At 51.9% G+C, this 22,039-nt stretch overlaps 7 protein-coding genes across 7 annotated transcripts; 3 read left to right on the top strand and 4 right to left on the bottom strand.

Annotated features, from left to right (window-relative positions):
* Nucleotides 1–357: 357 nt before the first annotated feature.
* Nucleotides 358–1,207, bottom strand: BO66DRAFT_434111 (Mpv17/PMP22 family protein; the record flags this gene model as incomplete). The annotated part of the gene is made up of 4 exons (XM_025650756.1): nucleotides 358–425; nucleotides 528–833; nucleotides 901–1,142; nucleotides 1,197–1,207. 4 exons carry the CDS (start codon nucleotides 1,205–1,207, stop codon nucleotides 358–360), a joined length of 627 nt encoding a protein of 208 aa, XP_025508831.1.
* A 1,332-nt stretch (nucleotides 1,208–2,539) lies between these two features.
* Nucleotides 2,540–4,022, top strand: BO66DRAFT_434110 (glycoside hydrolase family 76 protein; the record flags this gene model as incomplete). The annotated part of the gene is made up of 3 exons (XM_025650755.1): nucleotides 2,540–2,639; nucleotides 2,710–3,392; nucleotides 3,444–4,022. 3 exons carry the CDS (start codon nucleotides 2,540–2,542, stop codon nucleotides 4,020–4,022), a joined length of 1,362 nt encoding a protein of 453 aa, XP_025508830.1.
* Nucleotides 4,023–4,678: 656 nt separating this feature from the next.
* On the bottom strand, nucleotides 4,679–9,142 carry BO66DRAFT_283529 (NACHT domain-containing protein; the record flags this gene model as incomplete). The annotated part of the gene is made up of 3 exons (XM_025643093.1): nucleotides 4,679–4,953; nucleotides 5,068–5,550; nucleotides 6,034–9,142. Coding segments are annotated over 3 exons (3,867 nt in total), but the record flags the coding sequence as incomplete, so codon positions are not given.
* Nucleotides 9,143–10,866: 1,724 nt separating this feature from the next.
* Nucleotides 10,867–12,046, top strand: BO66DRAFT_70948 (glutathione S-transferase family protein). Its single transcript, XM_025653522.1, has 3 exons — nucleotides 10,867–11,436; nucleotides 11,503–11,825; nucleotides 11,877–12,046. Exons 1-3 carry the CDS (start codon nucleotides 11,083–11,085, stop codon nucleotides 11,977–11,979), a joined length of 780 nt encoding a protein of 259 aa, XP_025508828.1. The 5' UTR covers nucleotides 10,867–11,082; the 3' UTR covers nucleotides 11,980–12,046.
* A 321-nt stretch (nucleotides 12,047–12,367) lies between these two features.
* BO66DRAFT_387808 (phytanoyl-CoA dioxygenase family protein) lies at nucleotides 12,368–13,702 on the bottom strand. Its single transcript, XM_025646392.1, has 4 exons — nucleotides 13,303–13,702; nucleotides 13,160–13,248; nucleotides 12,636–13,103; nucleotides 12,368–12,580 (listed from the first exon to the last, which is right to left on the bottom strand). The coding sequence occupies exons 1-4, from the start codon at nucleotides 13,481–13,483 to the stop codon at nucleotides 12,446–12,448; spliced, it is 873 nt and encodes a 290-aa protein (XP_025508827.1). The 5' UTR covers nucleotides 13,484–13,702; the 3' UTR covers nucleotides 12,368–12,445.
* A 1,214-nt stretch (nucleotides 13,703–14,916) lies between these two features.
* BO66DRAFT_397570 (hexokinase) lies at nucleotides 14,917–16,558 on the top strand (the record flags this gene model as incomplete). The annotated part of the gene is made up of 5 exons (XM_025648608.1): nucleotides 14,917–14,965; nucleotides 15,022–15,132; nucleotides 15,184–15,209; nucleotides 15,260–15,670; nucleotides 15,734–16,558. 5 exons carry the CDS (start codon nucleotides 14,917–14,919, stop codon nucleotides 16,556–16,558), a joined length of 1,422 nt encoding a protein of 473 aa, XP_025508826.1.
* Nucleotides 16,559–18,010: 1,452 nt separating this feature from the next.
* On the bottom strand, nucleotides 18,011–20,380 carry BO66DRAFT_339872 (putative MFS monosaccharide transporter). Its single transcript, XM_025644390.1, has 9 exons — nucleotides 20,218–20,380; nucleotides 20,115–20,167; nucleotides 19,792–20,064; nucleotides 19,648–19,725; nucleotides 19,196–19,591; nucleotides 19,085–19,147; nucleotides 18,749–19,031; nucleotides 18,614–18,699; nucleotides 18,011–18,565 (listed from the first exon to the last, which is right to left on the bottom strand). The coding sequence occupies exons 1-9, from the start codon at nucleotides 20,360–20,362 to the stop codon at nucleotides 18,230–18,232; spliced, it is 1,713 nt and encodes a 570-aa protein (XP_025508825.1). The 5' UTR covers nucleotides 20,363–20,380; the 3' UTR covers nucleotides 18,011–18,229.
* Between the last annotated feature and the right edge of the window lie 1,659 nt (nucleotides 20,381–22,039).

The following is a 22,039-nucleotide window of genomic DNA, read 5'->3' as shown; positions in this document are numbered from 1 at the left end:
GGTTCAGCCTAAATAGGAACATTCCGACACCGATCGGCTAAGCTCCAACAGGAAAGCTGCCGCCGACCCCACGATGACCGAATCCGATCTACACGGGGTACGTCATGGAAGAATTTCTCGGAATAGTGACAATGCCCTTGTCCGGATGGCATTGCGCGTAGTCAACATACCCCATTGCGGGAAATTCGAAGTACAATTCATTGTCGCTCTAGTGAACCAAACCAGTATCAGAACCAAGCCCTCAAATCTATACCATCTATACAACCCAGCAACACAAACCACCATATCAATCATACATAAAGAGCTAATTCATCAAACTCCCCCCAAACCAACTCAACCCAGCCCTCTACAAACCAATCAAGCCCCAATAGGCTGCTCCTCCCCGCGCGGGGCATTATTGATCAAACTCATAAAACAATTCCATCCTACCACCAAAAGTCAGCAAAGTCCTTTACCGCCTTGCCCCATCCCCAAGCCTCAACCATGCGCCCCCAAGATACAAACCAAAGGTAGGAAGAATAACATACCAACATTAACCACATTGACCACCAACACCCGAAACGGCAGGGGCACCAGGAACAGATTCACCGCCTGCACAGCGGGCCACACGGTCCAGTTCGCGCAAAGCGCGTCCCAGTAGCTTCGCTGCAGCTTCTCGGCCGGGCTTTTCCCCTCGAGGAGCGACATGCTGCTCAGGAACACGCCGATCATCGTCGGCGCGAAGAGGAGCTGGTCCGCGCCGACGCGGGCGACCAGCGTCGGGCCTGCCGAGCGGAAGGCTACGCGGGCTTGCAGGAGTTGGTACCATTTTGTGGCCACGGGGCCGAAGACGGCTGCGCTTGTTAGTACCTTCGTGGTAGAGGGGAGAAAGGGGTAGGGGTAGGGGTGGCGCATGCTCACCGCCGCCGTATAGCGCCATCCGGCTGCTGCGCATTACATCATACTCGGCGAGGGGACGTTTCTCGATGACGGTTTGCGCGAGGCCGTCGCCTAGGGCGAAGAGGGCCTGCGGTTGGTTTAGCTTTGAGGATTGCTGGGTCCAGAGACACGGGTAGAGGGGTAGTGGAATTAGGGACAGGTTGCGTACAGCTGTAGTCAGACCCTGCGTTAGGTAGGGTCGTTGGATGAGACTTCTTTGGTACCTGGATTACGTCTTAGTTTCGGTGTTGGTGGTTGGGGTATAGTGGCGGGCTTACCAGGCGAACATTGTAGCTTTTGTGGCAACGGATATTAATTAGATAGAGGTAAGGTCACTTAACGGAGGAGATATGATGGAGTGAGTTACAATTGAGGAGGTTGTTTTTCTTAAGAATGTGGAATGTTGGTCGGTAGTCAGGTTGTGGCGGATAGCCCAAACAGGAAATCGGCCCGCTGTGACGCAATGGGATGAGTTCATCTTCCCCGCCGGGAATGCGATCGTCGCGTGTGGCTGGATCTTGGTTCGAGAGATAACCTTATCTCCATCTGAGTGGGCAGGGGGACGATGAAGTCTTGTCTATATTTCATGTGTTAATGCGCACTGCCCTTCTCCCGATGGGATAGTTGATGCAGTCTTGGAATTTCACTCGTGTATCTTTCATCGAGTATCTTTCGTTGTTGAAGAATAGTATGTCTATGACGTCTTTTGATGATTGACGATTATGCTATTTTATGCTTCAAAGATGATAGGTGCATATGCCCGCTAGCTGGGTCACAAACCGAGAGGCATAGAGCAGGAGATAGAGGTCCAAGCGAGATACTTGATCCGAGTTTTTGGGCGAAGTAGTTTCCTCGTCCTGACTAAGCCTCAGTAACATCTGCCGTCAGATCAAGCTCCTGACCATAAGCTGCGGGCTTCGTTTAACAGAAGACGCCATCATGGTCGCCAGACCTGACGAAACTGGAAAGAAGGGCGATGGATATAAGACATGCATCCTAGACCATCTTGGCAATTGGTTAGCCAGACAAAACCAAGGTCCGAAATGGTAAGCATGAACGAGATGCCCAATCCACTGCTTACTACCCGGAACATTGGGGCCGAGATAATCGACATGCCCCCAGTGAGGCAGAAAAGACTCAAACAACCACAAATCACAAGGTCTATAGTATACCCCAGCATTCGGCAGTCGGCACCTCCGGGCCCAAGCCTCCGAAGCTCACCCCCTGACGGCCCGCAGCGGGGGTCAATAGTTCGGAACCCTAAAAGGGGTCCCGATTTTGGCGCCAACACAACAACCGAAATTAGACCTTTCCCAGCAATCCAATCGCAGCGTCAATTTCGCCTTTAGCCCCAGATGCAGGGCCCTAGCCTTTTCCTCTTCTGGTCGGTTCCTGACTTGTTCATCTCCACCTGTACGAACTGTTGTGCACCCGTTTAGGGAATTAGGCAGTCAAGACGAGATTTCCGCCTATGGCTCAGTCAAAATTGGCACGGGCTAAGGCGGGTGTCTTCCGACGCTTGGCTCGTGGATTATAACTTAAGATCTCTGGTTCACCCCGGATGATTCGGTTCCTGTCAGCCTTCCGTCACAACGCATATTCTCTCATGGTGACTGTGAACATGGCGAGAACTACCTTCCAGAACCTCCTGAAAGTGGCTTATGCCGCTGCCCTTGTGGCGGGCACCGTGTCTGCCATCGATTTGGACATCAACAATGAATGTATGATTTCGACGAACTCTACTTCTCTTGTCTCCTGCTGATATAATCCCATCTGCAGAGTCCATCAAAGATGCAGCCGCCACCGCCGCGTTCAACACCATGCAGCACTACAACGGTAACAAGACCGGAGAGATTCCAGGTGTCATCCCCAGCCTCTGGGGTGAGGGCGGCGTTCTCTTCAATCTCATGATCCAATACTGGTACTTCACCGGCGACGCCTCCAACAACCCCGCCGTCAGCCAGGGCATGTACTGGCAGATCGGCGACAACGATTACATGCCGTCGAACTGGAGCTCGCAGATAGGCAATGACGACCAGATGGCCTGGGGCCTTGCCGCGATGACAGCCGCAGAGCTGGACTACCCTCAGGACGTCAATCAGACGTCGTGGTTGACTCTGGCTGAAGGCGTCTTCAACACCCAGGTTGCACGGTGGGACACGAGCAACTGCGGGGGCGGACTGCGCTGGCAGATCTGGCCCTTCGAGTCCGGATACACCCAGAAGAATGCCATCAGCAACGGCGGTCTCTTCCAGCTCTCTGCGCGGCTGGCTCGGTACACCCACAACCAGACGTACGCAGACTGGGCGGAGAAGATCTGGGACTGGAGTGCCAGCGTGCCGCTCCTGAAAAACGACACCTGGAGTATCGCCGACAGCACGGATGTGGATAATGGTTGCACAACCCAGGGAAACACCCAGTGGACGGCCAATTACGGGCCGTACATCAGCGGTGCGGCCTATATGTACAACTACGTAAGTCAATTGCAAGCCAGCTTAGAGCAACAACGACTAACGAGAACGAAGACCAACGGTCAAAACAGCAAATGGAAGTCCGGCCTCGACAGCTTGCTCAACGTCTCGTTCGAAACCTTCTTCCCCGAGAAGTACGGCGGTCTGATCCTGTCGGAGATCCTTTGTGAGCCCACAGAGAATTGCAACTCGCTCGAAGACACGTACAAGGGGACTTATGTCTCGGATTTGACGCTGGCAAGTCTCGTCGCTCCGTACATCTCGTCCGAGGTGTCTTCGCGTCTGCAGGCGTCGGCTGTCGGAGCGGCGAAGCAATGCACGGGTGGCAACAACCAGACACTCTGCGGTCGTCGCTGGTATTCGGACGAATGGGACGGGACTGATGGGAGAGAGGAACAGCTCAGTGCAACCAGCATCTTTTTCGCGAATATGGCTGGCTTCACTGGGAAGGGCGTTGCCACTGCTGCCGCGGCTGCTAATCAGACGACCGGGTCTGCCGGCACGAATGGGACTTCCACAAACGGCACTGGTGTTCCTCATGCCGTGAACGGTGCTGGCAGATCGTCTCAGGGACAATTTGGTGTTGCTACTGTTGGCGTCCTAGCAGGTCTTGTATCGCTTCTTGTGCTTTGACTTTGTCAATGAGCTTGTCCGGCAGTTTTGGTCTGAACAGGTAGCTATGCGCAGGTAGTGGACGTGTGTGATGCAATAGCTGTTTGTAGTGCGGACGACTAACGTGACACCGGGAACTTCTTCCCAGTGTATGTGACACTATCAGTCCAATCCCGACAATGACCGCACCGGTAACTCATTCTTGACTCACAAGAGCTTTACGCTTCCGAGATAGCGCGACGCAAGCGAGACTGAGGATGGCAAATCCCGGATTGTCATCTCGAGCGTAAACAAGAGGTTATGGCGAGATTTGTGAATTGCACCGATTGACAGCATGCGCAGTCTGCTGAAAGACTATGGTTATGTATCCAAGCGCCTGCGGTGTAGTCTTCAATCGAGTCATGCAGCCGTCTAAAATTAAAAACTAAGTCAACATCACCACCTAGGTCGCTAAGAGTCTACTCGCGCACCAAACCAGAGCCACCCAGTACCCGCGCTCGAGCAGCCTTCGCTGCGTTTCTGACAGTTTCCCGCTGTAGAGGGGTTGACAAGTGGACGCTTAAAGCACGCCCCGGAGTGGTAAGCCGAAGTTCCTCTTCCTGAAGAACACAAGAAAAGTCGGAGTTCAGGCTTTTCTTCATCCAGATCTCGAACAAGATCTCCCAACGCTCGCCATCGAGGTTCGGCAGCACCGTGCTAAATTCATCACGCTCGCGAATGATACTTTCAACCTCTGATGCCGTGGACCATGTGAGAACTGAAATCGTGGCTTGCACGAGCCCTGGACTGAGATGCTTTTGCGCACGAAGGCAGTTGACGGCATAATACTTACCTGTATCGTCTTGCACCGTCGCTAGGGTCTGGACCACGGACTCTAGAATACCTTCCGGTAGTTCTGGGTCCTTAGATAAGGCCTTTAGTGCCAAGTGCTTTGTCGAATTATTCGCGTGGTCTAAATCTGAGTCAATCAACAGAGCTGAGACGGGTCCCATGGCATACTCTGGCAATCGGCACTGTTCAGCAAATATCGCACACGCTTGGCGTTGCAGTTGCGTGTCTGGATGACCAAGAAAGGGAATCAAAGATTTGAGAACGTTGTCACTCAAGTCATGATAGTTTAGAAGAATATCTTGCGCGGGAAATCTCTCGCTCTCGCCCTCGAAATCTTCAACGTGACTCCAGATTTTGAGCAATGCTTCAAAAGCATCGTCTGGGAGCTGGGAGTGCGCGGAAAATTTCAAGAGAATTCGAAGCACAATTTGTCGTTTTTCCGAGTCTGTATTATTGAGCATAGACACGAAATATCGCATGCGCGAATCAGGAATCTTTTGACGGCCTATTACTTCAGCTGCAGCAAGCCTAAAAGTCCAAGAGTTCCCATCATCCAGGAATGGAACGACAGTTTCCACGATGTCCGCTGGGCTGACACAATGTTTGCTCCATACTTCCATTGCCCTGATCTTTACTATAGCGTCCTTATCATTTCTCATTCGAAACGCCAAAGTGTCCAAAATATCGATGGGCAAAGATTCTTCTGACCCCAAGGCATCTGCAGAAAGCTTTCGAACTTGTGCATTGTCGTCATTCAGGGCACCGTGTAATGTTTCAAGAACAGATTGCCTGCCAGAGAGCGCGGAGCAAGCTCGGATGACCGCAAGCTTCACCTGTAGATCACTATCATGCCGGAGAGCCAGAACACGCGGGAGGATATCGATGTTTGTAGATAGTTTGAACTGGAGTGTTGACACAGCAAATTCCCTCAACGGTGGTTCTCGCGCCTCCAGCAGTGATACAAGCTTTGTTATATTCGTTTCAGCTAGCCTGACGTGCCATTGTATGAAACTAACCCACTCTGGCACTAGAGACTGTTTTGCCTCGATCCTGGCTAACAATGTGTTGATAAATTCTTCCCGTGCGCTCGTAATTCTCCCCGTGAAAATTAGATCAGGAAATGCCAATTTCCACAGCTTTGGAGTCTCGAGCATCTTTTGGAGGAGCTCTTGCTGAAATCTCTCATGCTTAAGGAGAGCACGGAATGTAATCTGCTTCAAGCCTTTGGACTCACTAGTGTGCAAAATATCGTCCATCTTCTGTAGGAGTGCTGGTGATACCCAGGCGCGGCGTGATATGTCGCGAAGAGTCCTCATGCTGAGTTTATCACCTGAATTGTCCAGAATGCGCCCTAGTAAGTGCTCTGGGAACTCCATTTCGATACTCAAACGGAATGAGTCATGGAGATTATATCCCACTAAAGCAGCCAGTAGCTCCCCATCGATGCTGTGTTGCAATTGCTGCAGGGCACTATACCCAGGACGAAGCAGAATCTCATTGAAACAATACATCAAGATACGAGGGTGTGCAAGTACAAGTAGGTCTCTTGGCTCGCTATTCAGTACTTGCATAAATCGAGTCAGTTTTTCTTGATTCTTGCTTTCAAAGAGAAGTCCCGCTACAAATCGCCACAACACATTGTAGCGACCGTTATACTTCTCGCGGTGTATAAATTGTTTTGCATCCAGATGATGACACTCGGTCGAGTCCAGTTCAAGACATATAAGCGGTGTATCAGTCATCCAGCAGTGCACGAAGTAATGAGCAGCAAAGAACTCCTGGAAGGTCAAGTGAAGGAAGTAATAAGTATGGCGTTGGTGATTCTCCGCGGGATGAGAGCTCCGAAGAAACGATACTTCATTGAGTAAGTTGTCTGATTTACCTTCCAAGCCAGGCAATGTTGCATATGTTGTTATTCGATGTCGATGTGTGAATTCAAAAATGTTGTTGTATAAGCCAGTAAAAGCAAGCTTCTGAATTAGCTCGATATGGTCATGCATAGCTTGTTCGACTTGAGACCGTACGTAGATATTATCAGCTTCACTCTCGCTCAGCTTTCCCATGAGAACCATGTCTTTTTTCCATAGTCTGACTTCGATTGCCTGATACAAGGAAGTCATGGTTCTGATGTTTTGCGAGAGAAGCCTCTCGTTCCAAGCAAAACATAACGCATCCAGTTGAATAGGAATCTGAAGAAGACTTTTCATCAACCAGTGGCTGTTGATGAAATGCTTGATCTCCTTTGCAGATCTTTCATCCTTGCCAATGCAGCCCACAATCTGGTCGACGTATGCTTCTACCTGCTCGGAGCGAAAACCTGTCGTCTCAAGCTCGAGATCAAAGTCCTGAATCGATTTATCGAATGCTGCATGCGGCCTGGACGTAATGATGACATTCGGGTAGTTGAGAAGATCCAACATCGGTTGAGACTTGACAAGGTCTCCACTGGGGGTCTTCGCGCCAACTATCTCATCGAAGCCGTCCAGCAACAGAAGAGTCTGGTTGTCTGTTTGATCATATATCGTCCCCAGAAGAGCAGAGATGAAATGGTTTTTCTCGCGGTGATTTGACCAAATTTCATGGCAAAGGAACTGATCTAGAGTAGGCTTGTCTTTCAGCTTCCGCAAGGGTATCCAAAGCACCCGTTCAAACTTCCACCGGGGAAAGTTGGCATTGATGAAGTCGTGAACGATCTTCTTGCATAACGTTGTCTTTCCGACTCCAGCACGACCTCTAATCAGAATACGTCTTGGAGCTCTTGACTGGACATCGGGAGAACCAACGTGGCTTCTTAGCTTACGGGCATCAAAAAGTTCTTGTAATTCAAGTGCTTCCCCCTCGCCCGGTGCTTCAACCTTTAGACGCCTCTGGAGGGGTAGTTCGAAGGCTTCCTGGTTTTGTCGGTCAAGGGAATGTTTGACAATTCCAAGATTAATGTAGCAACTTTCGATGTCCAGAGTGTCGTTTGAGAGACGTAGTATCTTAAGCCGGTTCTGTTGCAAATAATACTCCGTCAACGCGGCATCTGCATAGAACCTTTGCGCCTCCTTGCACTCGTGCCACGCATCTTCCAACAAGCTGCCACCGATAGCTGCTGCCGTATTCGGGTCAAAAGGCTTCCTCACTTGCGGTTCGCACTCTAGTTTTTTCAAAAAGCGGAACGGAAAGGATCTTCGGGCTCTTGGTAAGGACTGTTTCCATCCTTTCTGATCAAACGTCTCTGAAATCAGGTTGATCCACTGCTGAACACGCAAACTCTTTGCCTTTATTTCCTGCAAAGATTTCATGTCGAATGTTACGTTGACGACTCGGATGATCCGATTTTTTTCCCGTTGACCTCCCAACAAGAAGCCTTGTTCGAGTTGGGCATACAATCCGCACCAGAACTGCCAGCTATCCCCACAGGGGACCTTCGGTAATATGTGTTCAAGGGTGTCAAATGAGTTGCCGCCAGTCATAATAAGCATACTAGTGTACCGAAGTATGCCATACCAGAGCCTTTGATTTGGAAGTCTTCGGATGTTCTCAACAAACACTTCATCCATCTCTTTGATGGCTTCAACTAGGTCTTTGCCCGCATCATAGATTTTCTTCAAGAATTCCAAAAGTTCCATCAAGTCTGGCCCCGCCTCCAGTAGCCTTTCTGGGTTCATAGTTGAGACAGCCCCGGCAGTTCTTGCAGCCACTGCAATGACCCTCCAACTGTTGCTCCAGAAGATATCCCAGGGACCTTGATTGTCTGAAATCCCTCTGAGCGCTTCGTACGCGTAGGCTGCCGCTTGAGCCAAGCGTGGCTCATCATGATCCTTCAAATCCGCAAGTAGTTTGAGAAGTGGGTCCCGTAGTGAATCTTTGTCAATTTCGGATGCTTTGATATCTACCGCGACGTCGAGCAAGACACCGAGCGTATAGCACAGAAGGTATTGAGCTTCCAATGCATTCTCGCGGATTTTGTAGTCCAGCCTCTCACGCAATGCATTGACTGCCGCATAAAGTCCATCGCGCGAGTAACCTTCCGGCTTATTCCAAAGGAGAAAGACGAAGCTAGGGAGAAGATCCCCGTCAAGTGCGTTACCCTTCTCGGCGTTGTCCACGATCGCCCGCGAGAAAACTTGTGCCAAGTAGTGGTATTGTCTCTGAGTTGTGGCTCGTGACAGACGTGACGCTTCAACATAGTAACTTGGACGGCTCTTGTCACGAAATCGGCCGACCATTTGCGAGATCAAAGCACGCAGCGCCGACTTCTCTTTCTCGTCGCATGCGGAATTGCCTAGCCGAGATGTGATCTCTGCCACCGTTTTGGGTCTCGAAGGACAGTGCAACGCAGCCGCCATGATTAATGTAACCTTCAAGGACTTTGCTTTGTTCACGAGAGATGATGTTCACAAGAGATTAGGAGGCATGGAAGAGGGGCTTTCGGAAAAAATTGGTAGGCTGCTTAGCGGCTAGAGCGAGGCTGTGCGCTGAGGCCTAGCAACGTGCAGAGACCCCTGCTAGTTGGCTGAAACGCCCACGAATCAGCATGGTCGATTGATTGGCTTGTTCTGATGCGCGCGTAACTTATATTGTCTTTAGTCTTGGTATCTATGCAATTCCAGGTGTTTATGCCGGTACAGCCGAGCCTGTCTAGTCACAATGCCGCTATTTGTTCCATGGTAATCTCTAGGGTTTTGAGGGCTAGATATCTATCAAGCTCCATAGCACAAGATTGCGAATGGGCAAGCCCCTCCCCGCCGCTGATTGATCTCATCAAGCAATTCTAGCGTGTTTCGCAGTTGGTCAGAGGGTGTAAACTCCCCACCAGCCATGCAAACGCTTCGCAGCGCACCTCCGGGGCTTGGGGCTTTCTGCACCCGCTGTTTGGAGAACGAGAGCACAGTCCGCGTGGCCTTCCCGTTCGGCATAGTGGAGGGCCGTCCATCCTTGAAATCCGGGTTTGTTGACATTTGCGCCGTGAGAGATGAGGAACTGGGTTATGTCTGCATGACCGTAGCGGCAGGCGAGATGGAGTGGTGTCCAGTCGTGGAAGGTTGCTGCGTCGATCTCGGCACCGGAGTGTAGTAGAAGAGATACGGCTTGCAGGTTTCCATAGCGAGCTGCGACATGAAGGGCGATTTCGCCAGTGTCGTTGCGGTGGTTGACTAGGGCACCACAACGGAGGAGTCTTTGGAGAAGAGCTGTGTGGAGGGGTGTGGTTGCCGCTTGATGGAGATGATAGTGTATGCCTTCGTGGATCTCGCGGATGAGGTGTTCATCGATATAGGGCGCTGTGATGATGGAGAGCTGGCAACAGACGAGACGGAGGGATAGGAGATCTGCTTTTCTGAGCACCTAATGCGATTCAGTAAATGCCTATGAAGGATCACCGTTCCAAGCAAACCGGGAGAAGAGCAAACCGGGAGAAGAAGGTAGATTATCTCGAGTGGTAGATCACTAAGGTAGGCCATGGTAAGGACTAGGTAGTGTCTGTTTTGCAACTTCGTCGAATACTCACATGGCAAGCTGGGACGCTTTATTTGCTCGGCCTGGGCTGTATTGTCGTCGGTAAAGCTTGCCCGTTCGGTTGATCCAACCATGCGCCAGCTATCAGACCGCAATGACTCCTATTATGAGTGATGGATGACTCGCGTATATCCCTCGAAAGATGATTGTTTGTGGAGCTGAGTTGGTGGAACCGGGCTGGCTGAAGCCGAGTATACTTCGGTCTTCCGCTCGGGCCTGCATGCGCCCGGTCGGCCCATGTCACCAAGAAGGGGAACGGAACGAGCATAATCATATATCTCCTGCGAGTGCACCGACACGACTCGACTCAGATCTGAAATCTGAAAGCTCTAATCATTAAGTACAGACGAAGAATGTATAGCAGGATGAAGACTATACCAACCAAGGTGGATGGATACTTGCAAGAAACCAAGTTACTAACATAAAGCAACACTAGCGTCAAGGCAACACCCAGCTAGCCTTAGGCAACCACCAACGAATGCACACTGCACTGCCCTCCAACAAAAGACATTCTAGTCCATCCTGACTTCAAAGCTAAGAGAAGGCTACATAGTAACCACTTCAACCCGCCGCTAAGATCTCTTCGCTCGTTCCATCTCCCAAGCGAACAGAGACTATGCGATCCGTCGATCCTTCTCGACATCTGCGGACTTTAGGCGCCCGACTATAAGACGCCCAACAACCCAGCAACAAAGACGACTAAAAGCTTACTTCTTCCACCTCCCCGCAACACAACCCACACATCACGATGGCATCCAACCAAGCCCCCGAAATCACGCTCTACCGTGGCTTCCCCTGGCCCGGGAAATACACCTGGTCCCCCTTCGTCACGAAGCTCGAAGCTCGTCTGCGCTTTGCGGGGATCTCGTATCGCACGGACGCCGGGTCCCCGCTCGGCAGCCCGCGGGGTAAGATTCCATACGTCGATATCACGGACCGGACGACGGGCGCAAAGACTACCATCTCGGACTCAGCTCTGATCACTCGGGGGTTTATTGAGGATGGTGTAATCACTGACCTTAATCGCGATCTCGATGCGGAGAAGAAGGTGTTGGATGCTGGAGTGAGGGCTCTGTTGGAGGACCGGTTGTATTTCTATCTGGTACACTTCCCCTTTCCTTCCCTCACGGATTGCCTACACGGTCCGAGAAGCTGATTCGGGCGACAGAACCACGAGAAGTGGATCGAGAACTACTACGAGATGCGAAAACACGCCCTGAGCGCGCTGCCGTACCCGGTCAAGGTCGCGGTGGGATACTACATCTACCGGAGACAGAGGGAGATGCTGTACAACCAGGGCACCCTGCGGTTCTCGTTGGAGGAGCTGAAAGGATTCAAGGAGGAGGTTTGGACGAGTATAAGCGAGCTGCTGCTGTCCCGCAAGGCCCAGAAGCAGGGTGATGGGCCGTTCTGGGTGCTGGGCGGCGAGGAGCCGACTGAGGCCGACGCGGTCTTGTTTGGGTTTCTGGCTGGGTCTTTGGTTTGCTCTGCGTAAGTCTTCTTGAACTTTGGCATTGATCAATTCTAACCTATCGTGTCCAGCTGTCCGGAGACTCAGGCGATCTTGAAAAGCTTGCCTGTGGTGGTTGAGTATGCACGGCGCATTCATGACCGCTACTTCCCGGATTACGCTTGCTGGGAGTGAATACCTATTTGACGATGTTTATGGCCCATGCTATTTTTCTTTATAGTTCATTGATTTAGTTTGTTCTAATAATTACCACATCGTCTTGCATATTCGTTCTTGGCATGAAAGTGCCTTGACTCAATGCGAGGGATTATATGCATGTGGGTGCAGTGGCCCGGGGAGTGTTGGTGGCTGAGGCGTTGCTCAATACATCTTCCCCACGCCCGATGCTCGCCAAGAGTCTACAGTAGGTTAGTCTCGGATATGAGATGAAGGTCTGTGTCTTCCCTGCATCGGGCACAATACAGTTGAATCGAGTCCCGAGCGTACTAGAGCGCCAGGCGTAGGATCGCATCTCATAGCCAAGCTAGGTTCACATAAGCTACATTAGCATACCTAGCTACGCCAACGAACTGCCCAGATATAACTGACAAGTCTGATTCCTTACGCGGTTACCTAAAGACACTCCAAGCGGTGCAGGTCATCACAACAAGGCATCGGGAGAGACCAGATCGACCCATCCCAGGTTCGGCTCGGATTGCTTCCAACCCAACCGCTGTTGCACCAACTTTGAGTATGTCCGCACATCCTCAATCGGATACGAAAGGTACGATATTTCCTGTTGGACCCAGGATCAGTCACTCATTCGTAGAGCGAAATACGTTTCGACCTACCTCCTGACGATAAATTCCGCTGCACATAAATATAATGTGCATCATTCGTCCTCCTGAAGACTCGAAGAACTCCCCGCCTCCATGGTAGAGACTGCCCAACATGATCATAGCTTCGCCGGCCTGTAGCTCAGCGTCGACAAGACCCGTGTCGCCATTAGGGCCAAACTCCGGCATCTCATCGCCCCAAAGGTGGCTACCCGGGACCACACGCGTGGCTCCATTCGCACGACGAGTATCGCACCCGGGAACAAACAAGCCGAAAAGCATATCGCGGTTCGCGTGGTACGCATCAACACGAGCATGTCTGGCATGATGGTTCTTGTCGTCGCGATGAAGCTTCTGCGCTTTCGCCCCTGGTCGGATTTCCATTGTGATGGCGATTGAAAGAAGCGGGTGAGTGGTGTTAGTAGACGGCTCGTCGCCGTACCAGTTGGTTGTCGTGATCGCGAGGAACTCTTCGGCTAGGTCCTGCCCATATCTTAGGACAAGTTCCTTTCTTCTGGGCGTGGCAGGATCTGTCTTACCTGGTACAACGGATCGGAGAAGAATTTCTCGCGCACGGTCTTGCTGCGCCCGATAAGACGTGTACAAGTGCGAGTTCCGCCATTGAGGGCTGTTGTTTGTCAGGCTATCTAGCTGATGGCAACCTCTGGTGCGATCGGCTCACCACCCAGCTTGCTCCGTTGTTGTTCTTTCTCCAGCCATGGTTGAACTTCCTGTCTTGCTTCCTCTAACGTTTCCAATGTGGTGAAGCCCTGGACTATCACACACCCATCTCGTTTTAGGGCATCGATGAAGTCTTCCCTAGGTGCAGAGTAAGGTAGTCGTTGGATGATAGGCCTGGTCATTCTCGCATTGAATGTGGTTCGGAATCGGTCACGCGGAGAACAACACGAACAGAGTAGAAGTTTCCAGAAGAAAGCTGCGTGTTGCGAAACATCTCAAAGTCGATTTGAGAGGACCTTGAAGTCAAAATAATTGAGATACAAGTTTCCTTACCGCGTTTGAAGGCGGGGAGATGCTTATCTCGAACCAATTGTTGTTTTAGTTGTGATAACCAAAGTGGGAGGAGATGGAAGGCTCAAGGCTGGAGAAGTGGGGGTCGATCACTGGATGACTGACCGACGACCACCCCACGTTTCTTTCCATTTCCATTTCCACACTTGCAACTTTCCCACTCACCTTCTACTCAATCTACTCTCAATCTACCCCAATCTACCCCAACCTAATTTTAATCATAGAACAGCCGCTTCAACAAACCTTCTCCTCTTCTATGCTTCTTAGCTGTGCCCGTGTCCGTGTCGGGGTTCAAGTGTGTGTTGCCTGTGTCCACGAAAGCTAAGCTCCAGACAAGCAAGCGCTTGAATTACGGTGCTTCTTCGCCCTCGCTTCAACTATTTTAGTACACACTGCATATCTGCTAACATTTCCAGCGTTTCAATGTAGCGCCTCTAAAGCTAAGCCCGCATGAAAGCTCGTGTCAAAGCTCGCGAACCCTCATCTAAGGGCGACTTGCAGCTAGCGTCTCGAAAGTCAATGGCCTGATGGCGAATCATCCCAGGAAGGTTCAGGATCCGTGCCTGCTTGTGAACCATCTAGAACGTCTGCCCGGCCGCGCGGCTGCAGCGCTACGCTATCTGCCAAATGCTGCACTCTATGTCGTTGATAGCCACCACCAAGCCTCGGCAACCCCGGGAATTATTCTGATTCCATAGCTTTCCACATGCAGTCACAAGATCATTCCCAATCAGGAATGCAGAATGGCATCGGACCCCTTCCATTAGTGCCAGAGGTAAGATAATCGTCATGCGGCCGGAGCCGACTGCACCCAACGGCGACAGTCCATCCCGAGTTCCGTATGAGTCCCGTATGAGTCCCGTATCCACATCGGGCCGACGTCACACTTGGATCAAAAGCGAGATTTCGCCGGGCCAGCCCTGACTCGGCGCCCCACCCAAATACTGATCGCCAACTTTTAAGTTGGTCTGCACACCTTTGGTTGGCTGGGAGGTGGCCCGGCGCATGGTCTTTATCCGGACTTCTCTCCTCCGTTCTCTACAAGTACACAACCCCCGGCGGGAAGGAGGGAGATGTCATGATGGGGTCAAATCCTTCTTCGGTCTGCTTGCGTGGGATGGGTGCGCAAGGGCCTCTGCCCCTCACCCTCCTCTTTGGAGAGAGTTATATAACACTGCGGAGGTTTCTATGTCCGTCCATGTTGACAGAAGCCATTCTTGCATGATATCTGACCCCCTAAGTCAACCCCGCGCACTAAATCACAATGAAGGAGGCCCAGGGAGCTTGTGCCCCAACTGCACCTGTCTTGAAGGGTAAGCGCCTTTGTCAGCGGTAATTGGTCATAGGTCCTGGTACTCACGCACAGCAGATACCCCGGATAAGGTATCGCAAGAGGTTGAGCGCATTGCGCAGATGTTCACCATCGATGGAGACTCTCTCCGGCGCATTACTGATCACTTTGTTCAGGAGCTTGAGAAAGGTCTGTGGTTGCTTTGACTGTATCGCGTGTCTACTTACTGACCCAGGGCAGGCCTCAGCAATGAAGACAGCGATATTGTATGAGATCGTTTCTCCTCACCATGCATCCTGCCACTAACGGTATCTAGCCTATGAACGTGACGTGGGTGATGAACCAGCCGACCGGGTACGAGACAGGCTCATATCTCACTGTGGATATGGGCGGTACGAACCTTCGCGTCTGCAACGTGACCTTGACCGAGGAAAAAGGGGGATGCGAATTGACACAGCATAAATTCAAACTCCCCAAGCACATGAGACACTGCACCGCAGACGAGCTCTGGACCTTCATCGCCGACCGCATCGAAGACTTCATTCAAGAGCAACATCTTACACCACCCGGGTCAGAGAAATTGCCCCTAGCCTTCACGTTCTCTTACCCCGTCACGCAAGACAATATCCGACACGGCGTCCTCCAACGCTGGACAAAGGGGTGGGATATCTCAGGTGTTGAGGGACACGACGTGGTAGCACAGTTGGAGCAGGCTCTAGAGCGAAGGGTATGCGGGTCCCAATCATTGTTGTACACGCCGAAGCAACCTCTCTTGCTGACAGCTGAACAGAACATCCCCGTACGGGTGGTAGCGCTAGTCAACGACACGACCGGAGCACTAATTGCATCCGCCTACAAGGACCCCGGCGTAAAGATTGGCAGCATTTTGGGGACTGGTTGCAACGCCGCGTACATGGAGAAAAGCGGCAACATCCCGAAGATCGCCTCCCATAAACTTCCCCCCGATCAGCTCGTCGGCATCAACACCGAATACGGCGCCTTTGACAACAGCCACAAAGTCCTCCCGCGATGCATGTTCGACCTCGAGATCGACCGCGCCTCCCCGCGACCAGGACAGCAGACGTACGAAAAGATGGTCGCAGGCTTGTACACCGGAGAACTTTTCCGACTGATTCTCGTACACCTACACGAGACAGTGGGCTTTTTGAGTGGTTGTGATCTCCATAACCTCCGTGACATCCACGCGATGGAGTCTTCGTGTCTGTCGCGCATGGAGGAGGAGAATGCCGTTGCGGAAAGTGAAATGGCCGAGACCCGCGCCATGCTCAAGCAGGAGTTCGGAATCGAGCCCACGCTTCAGGAGCTGAAGACCTGCTGTATGCTGGCGGAGATCGTGTGCACGCGGGCGGCCCGGCTCTACGCCTGTGGCATCGCCGCCATCTGCAAGAAGGAGGGAGTCACGCGGGGGCGTGTTGGCGTGGACGGCTCGGCGTTCAGCAAGAACTACCAGTTCAAGGAGCGGGCTGCTGCGGCTTTGCGGGAGATCCTGGAGTGGCCGGCGGAGGAGGAGGACTTGATCACCTTTGTTCCGGCGGAGGATGGCTCGGGCATTGGGGCTGCATTGATCGCCGCGCTGACAGTGGGAAGCAACTAGGTTTTACGATGGATGACTGTAAACGATGTCATTTTATTTTATTTTCAGCAGTATACGTGAGCGTTATTAGCATAGCATGCAGATTTGTCTAATCAGAAGAATTATTTTACGTGTTTACACTTAGGTCTTTTTTTTACTTCGATGCACTAAACACTCTTACCCACCGCTCTGCAACACTCAATATGCCCCGAACTCGGGCCACGTTCGTTCTGTACTCTCCCCCAGTCAACCCAAAGTATAAGCTAGTCTTCCCTAGTAACAGCCACCTCCCTGTTTCTGATGGAAAACCCCCCAGCGTCATCTCCGTCCCTGCTGCGCTTCTTTTGACGATATAAGCCAAAACCTAAAGCTCGTCCCAGTGAGGTATTCTTTATATTGCGGACTTCGCTATATCGAGCATATGATTTATACTAAAGGTAGACAGACACCCATCCCAACGAGGAATGATTCCATTCTACTAAGCCGCGGTGTCCAACCTCAACTCCGCCCTGGAACTAGCCAAACCGAACCTCCAATGTCCCCACCAGTTACTTAGCACTGCTTTGCGAGTCTAGCCCCCCGCCCACACAAGGTACTCTGAAGCCAGTTCAATCGCTTCATGCCGGAGTCTGGTGTCTGTGGCCTACGGTCTCCAGTTCTCCGAGAATCGGCTGTCCAGCGGTAGGTACCGCCCTGCCCTGCCCGCTTTCACATCCATACCGAGTTTGGTTCATACACCCCCGAGGCATCCAAGCTGCTCGCTCCACCCCACATGAATGATAATTACTGATTCCGGGGATAACACCTTCCCAATAGAACTGGATTCACGATAACAGGGCTATCCATTACTCCGGTCTTGGTCTCAGTAAACTCAGCGAGCGAAGATAGTGCAGAGTTGCGACCACAACCGAGGGAGTGGATATAGCAGTGAGACAGCACGACTGATTATTCAGAGATTGTCTAGACTGTGATTGGGGGTATAGGTAGAAGCAAAAGCGCGTGGGCACGCGATGCGGGGAGCGGGAGCTCCAACGTGATCGAGATGAGTGGTGGGAGGTGCGCCAGGCGAAAGACCTGGGAGAAACTTATCTGTATTGGATGTATTCAATGCACGGCTTGGCCTACCTTTGCCCTACCTTTGCCATAAATAGTACGCAGTGGTGGAAGGCGATTTGAGTACACCATCGAATCATGGATGAGATCGGACTTAGCCTGTTAAGACCGACAGCATACTAAACTTGGAACCTTGAAAGGCACGGTTTTTTCTCCGCATGGCGGTTACACCCGCCGCCGCCCACGGGGGAACATGGAACCTACGAGCAAGCCGCTGACGAGCATTGGCCTCAGTTTTCAAGGTTAGGTCCACGGTTCAAGCCTCGGCTACCTCTCTAAGGATGACTCTATGACTGAATCCTTGGCTGAAGATAAACCCTCGGGTTTGCATTAATTTATGACTAAGATATGTACTGTGACCCCGGCCCTCAATTCCGGCTAAATACATCCCTCGATTTAGCCTCCAGAGAGACCCTGCACGACCAAGTCAGCCTTGACCGCTCGTCTTCCGCCCCAATGCAGCCGTCGCACGGGATCAGCAAGCCCTCTCCGGCAAAAGGAAGGATAATAGATTTCATGGCTGGGGCTACCGACGCCATCCCGTGCACCGGACTGCACCGGCACCATGCAACTGCCGGCTTACGCTTCGGTAGTGTGTGGTGGCACGGGAGCGTCATCCAGATGCACCGCCTTGGTCGTCATCTTCTCCGCGGATGCGTCCATTTCACCATGCAGCAAAGCCGTCAGACCGATGTCGCGGTCGATCTGCTGGCGGAGAGCCTCGTCTTCGGCCGCCATGCCCTCCGATCCAAACACTTCGTCCATCTCCTCGAGGGTGCGGCCTTTGGTCTCGGGGACGAAGAACAAGACGTAGAGAAATCCGATCACCGTCAGGCAGCCGAAGAAGATAAAGGTGCCATAGGCGGATCGTGCAATAAAAGGGGAGGTTGCCAAGCCGACACCGAAGTTGTTGAGCTATCAGGAATTAGCCGAGCTCTTGAAGACACAGGTAAGGATACATACCCAGTTGCTGCTACCGCCGAGACTGACTCCCTTGGCACGCATGCTGAGCGGGAAGACCTCCGATACCACAATCCAAGCACAGGGACCTAGTTGGCTGTTAGTATTGCGCTCATTGTATCGGAGATTCAAACATACCCCATGAATAGGCAAAATTGATGATGAAAATCCACACAAATGCTACGGTCGCCCAGCCCGCACTCCGGTGGCTTCCAAACTCGCCTTGGTACGTAGCGATAAGTCCGGCACAGATGAAGTGGCAGATCGCCATGCCTGCAGCACCAGCCAACAGAATCTTCTTGCGACCTATGTTGTCCACCCAAAGCACTGCAGGAATGGTGAAGACAAACTCGAAAATACCAGCAACGCCAGTTGCGAGGAGGTTGGTAGTGTTACCGCCGAGTTCGAGTTCTTTGAAGATCTGAGCCACACGGTTAGTTATATCATTTCCCATCCTGAGCGGAAAATACTTGCCTGGGGCGCGAAGTAGTTAATCGCGTTGATGCCGTTCCATTGTTGGAATGTCATCACAAGACACTAGATAACAATCAGCTGCGCTCCTGGTATGCAAGGGGTCAACCGTACTGCAACAGTGGTCCGCTTAAAGAGTGACTTGTCCGTGACCAACGAAGCATAATCCTTCACACCAATCATAAAGCGACTCTTGAACGAATCATCCTGGTACTGAGGATACTTTCTCCTCGAAGTCTCTTGCTCGAACATCTTCAGGGACTTGATTTCGAGGTACTCAATGCGGACGAGAATGTCATCGGTTGAGGCATCGCGCAAGCGGGCCAAGGTGCTGAGACACTCTTCCTCGCGGCCAGTGTTCATAAGGTGTCGTGGTGACTGAGGCATGAAGAAGACCATGCCGAACGCTAAGATAATGGCTGGCAAGACTTGGATGCAGACCGGCACCTCCCAGGCCGCTTTAGACTGGCCATCACCGGTACCACCAATGTAATTGGTACCATAGCAGATCTGCTCTTGTCATTAGCACTGAAGATGATCCATGAAATAGTATGGCTTGCACCTACCCAAAAGCTGACCATGATACCGAAGGTGATCGACAGTTGCTGCACAGCGACAAGAGAGCCGCGAATTTCGGGGGGTGCCTACACCAGTCAGTCCTCAGTAGCAAGCAAATCTTGACCTAGTTATCATGATCGGGGTAAATTTACCAGTTCAGCATTGTACAGTGGCACAATCATACTCAGACTACCCACACCCAGACCGGTCACAAAACGACCACCGAACACGTAGCTTGGGTCTTTGGTGCATGCCTGCACAATGACACCGGCACAGAACACAATCACAGCCACAACCACCGTAAGCCGACGGCCCAGCGAGTCCGCGAGATATCCGTTAGCCAGAGTACCGACCCAGGCACCCAGTTCCAAAATCGACGTAAGCATGCCTTGAGCAGTACCGGTCTGTTCTGCATAGTGTTGGGTCTGTATCCGTCAGAACGTGTCACGCCATGGGTATCATAGTTGGTGCGTACCGCGAGAATGAACGAGTTCATCGTAAGAATGCCCGAGAACATGCCCTGGTTATCTGAGAAAAACGTAAGCATCTCCACAACCGACTCTAGTCGAAGCACCTACAGCCATAGACGAAACCACCAAGCGACGCAAATAATGCAATCGAAAAGGTCTTCTTGCTGCTGAGCAGGCCGCGCCATCCGACGCGGTTGCCCGCGAGCTCGGCGCGCTTGCCTGAGATAGCCTCAGCGCCCACACCAACAGCCATCGCGTCTTGCTATATGTCGTGAAGTGAGGGCTGTCTATTAGGATTAGAAAGAAAGTCAAGACAGACAGCACCAAGACGCCAAATACCCCCGGATATGGTATGAGGAGAAGCTGGGTGATCGGCAAGCGGGGAAGAGAGGGGGCGTGGGCTTTATAAATTGATCTGCGAGCCCGTACACTACATGGGGAGTCACGTCTTTCATAATCATGTCTGTTTCGCTGTCTGCATGTTCCCTGCTACTACGTTGCCGGTAAGCATATGCTTCTGGATAGATGCAGCGTCACCGCATGTCATGCGATTCCCTCGTGGCCGGGTATATCGAGGCTTGATTGGGCCCAGCATTTAGCCTGACTTTCGGTTGGGTCTCGACGGTTGTCTCCGAGTGCCACTCGAAACAAGGCATCTGCAGTTCATTTCCTAATCCGTAGGCGTTGGCAAACCCCATGGGGGTGTTTGTGTCTGGTTCTCAGCCTAACCCCGGACAGCCGGGATAGCCGGGAGCGACTTCATCCGCCTGCGTCTGGGGTCAAGCTTTTCGTATAGGACAGGGTTTCAACAAGCTCAAGCCTTCAGGCTTATTCGGCGGCGTGGCAGTTGCAATTAGGCCTCAGAGGAATTTTGGCGGCTAATGGAGGCAGGAAAGGAGAGATAACATGCCTAGGCGGGGAATCTCGCTGGCTAGGTCGGGGAGAGCAAGGGAGGGGAAATGCGGAGCAGCTAAACTCGGACGTCAATCGCATTTAGCCGAAAATGCCCAGTTGGACAGTCATCAGCCCACATGTTTCGGTCCCAGTTTCTGAGCTATAGTGATTAGTGAAGGGTCTCCATCAAATCTCATTGCATTCATGATCGGCTTCTGGTTCTCCGCATTATGATCTGGTAGAACGGAGGCGACAGCACGTGGTGTATCTGGCACATGGTGCCGGTCTGCCACAAGCGCATAGTCTCACGTCTCGAATCGTTCGCAACCGGTCCATTGACTCGTGACCAGAGAATTTCCGCAGCTTCCGGGCTTACGAGTGAAGGCCAAGACCTGTTCGGGACGAGGATTAGGCTGTGTGCGTGCCGTGCCTGTGAAGCGCGTCCATTGCGCATGCCGAGTCTTGCGCCGCGGTGTTGGGGCCGCCATATCCGATCGGCTCTATCGCAGACTCATCCAGAACGTTCTCTCGGTCGGATTGCTCGATGACACCATTGGTTTGTGTCTGATGGCTCGGGGATGGCAAGCCCGGTCGATGGTGTGGCTGTGTCTGTCGTAGGTTGCGTATGTACTTGTAGATGGAAAAGAGCGAGCGGAAAGCCTAGCGCTGGCTGAAAGGGAGGCCTTCCCCGTGGGGCTCCACAGCCACTTCCGATTGAAACTACCTATGCACTGCATGATCTGCTGATCAGTCGTGCTGGCAATGAAAATGCTCCGGAAAGGAAGTATTCATTGAATTGCAAGGTAGATCAAGTCATGATCCCTCAGATTGATGTTGCTCATGTTCTGTCGCGTGTCTCACTGAAACCACCATCGGAGTGTCCTGCCGGATGTCAAAATATATCTTGATCAAGCGGACAAGAAATAAAATTCCACAAACGTGCAGAAATTGGCATTCATGCAAGGTATAGTAGTGCACTCACTAAAAGAAGACAATGTATAAAGTCTTTCAGATATCCATATAGCATTTTAAAATA

Source organism: Aspergillus aculeatinus (genome assembly GCF_003184765.1).
Source record: "Aspergillus aculeatinus CBS 121060 unplaced genomic scaffold BO66scaffold_2, whole genome shotgun sequence".
NCBI lineage: Eukaryota > Fungi > Ascomycota > Eurotiomycetes > Eurotiales > Aspergillaceae > Aspergillus > Aspergillus aculeatinus.
Note: the sequence above shows the minus strand (reverse complement) of the source record. Positions and strands in the feature narration are given on the sequence as shown.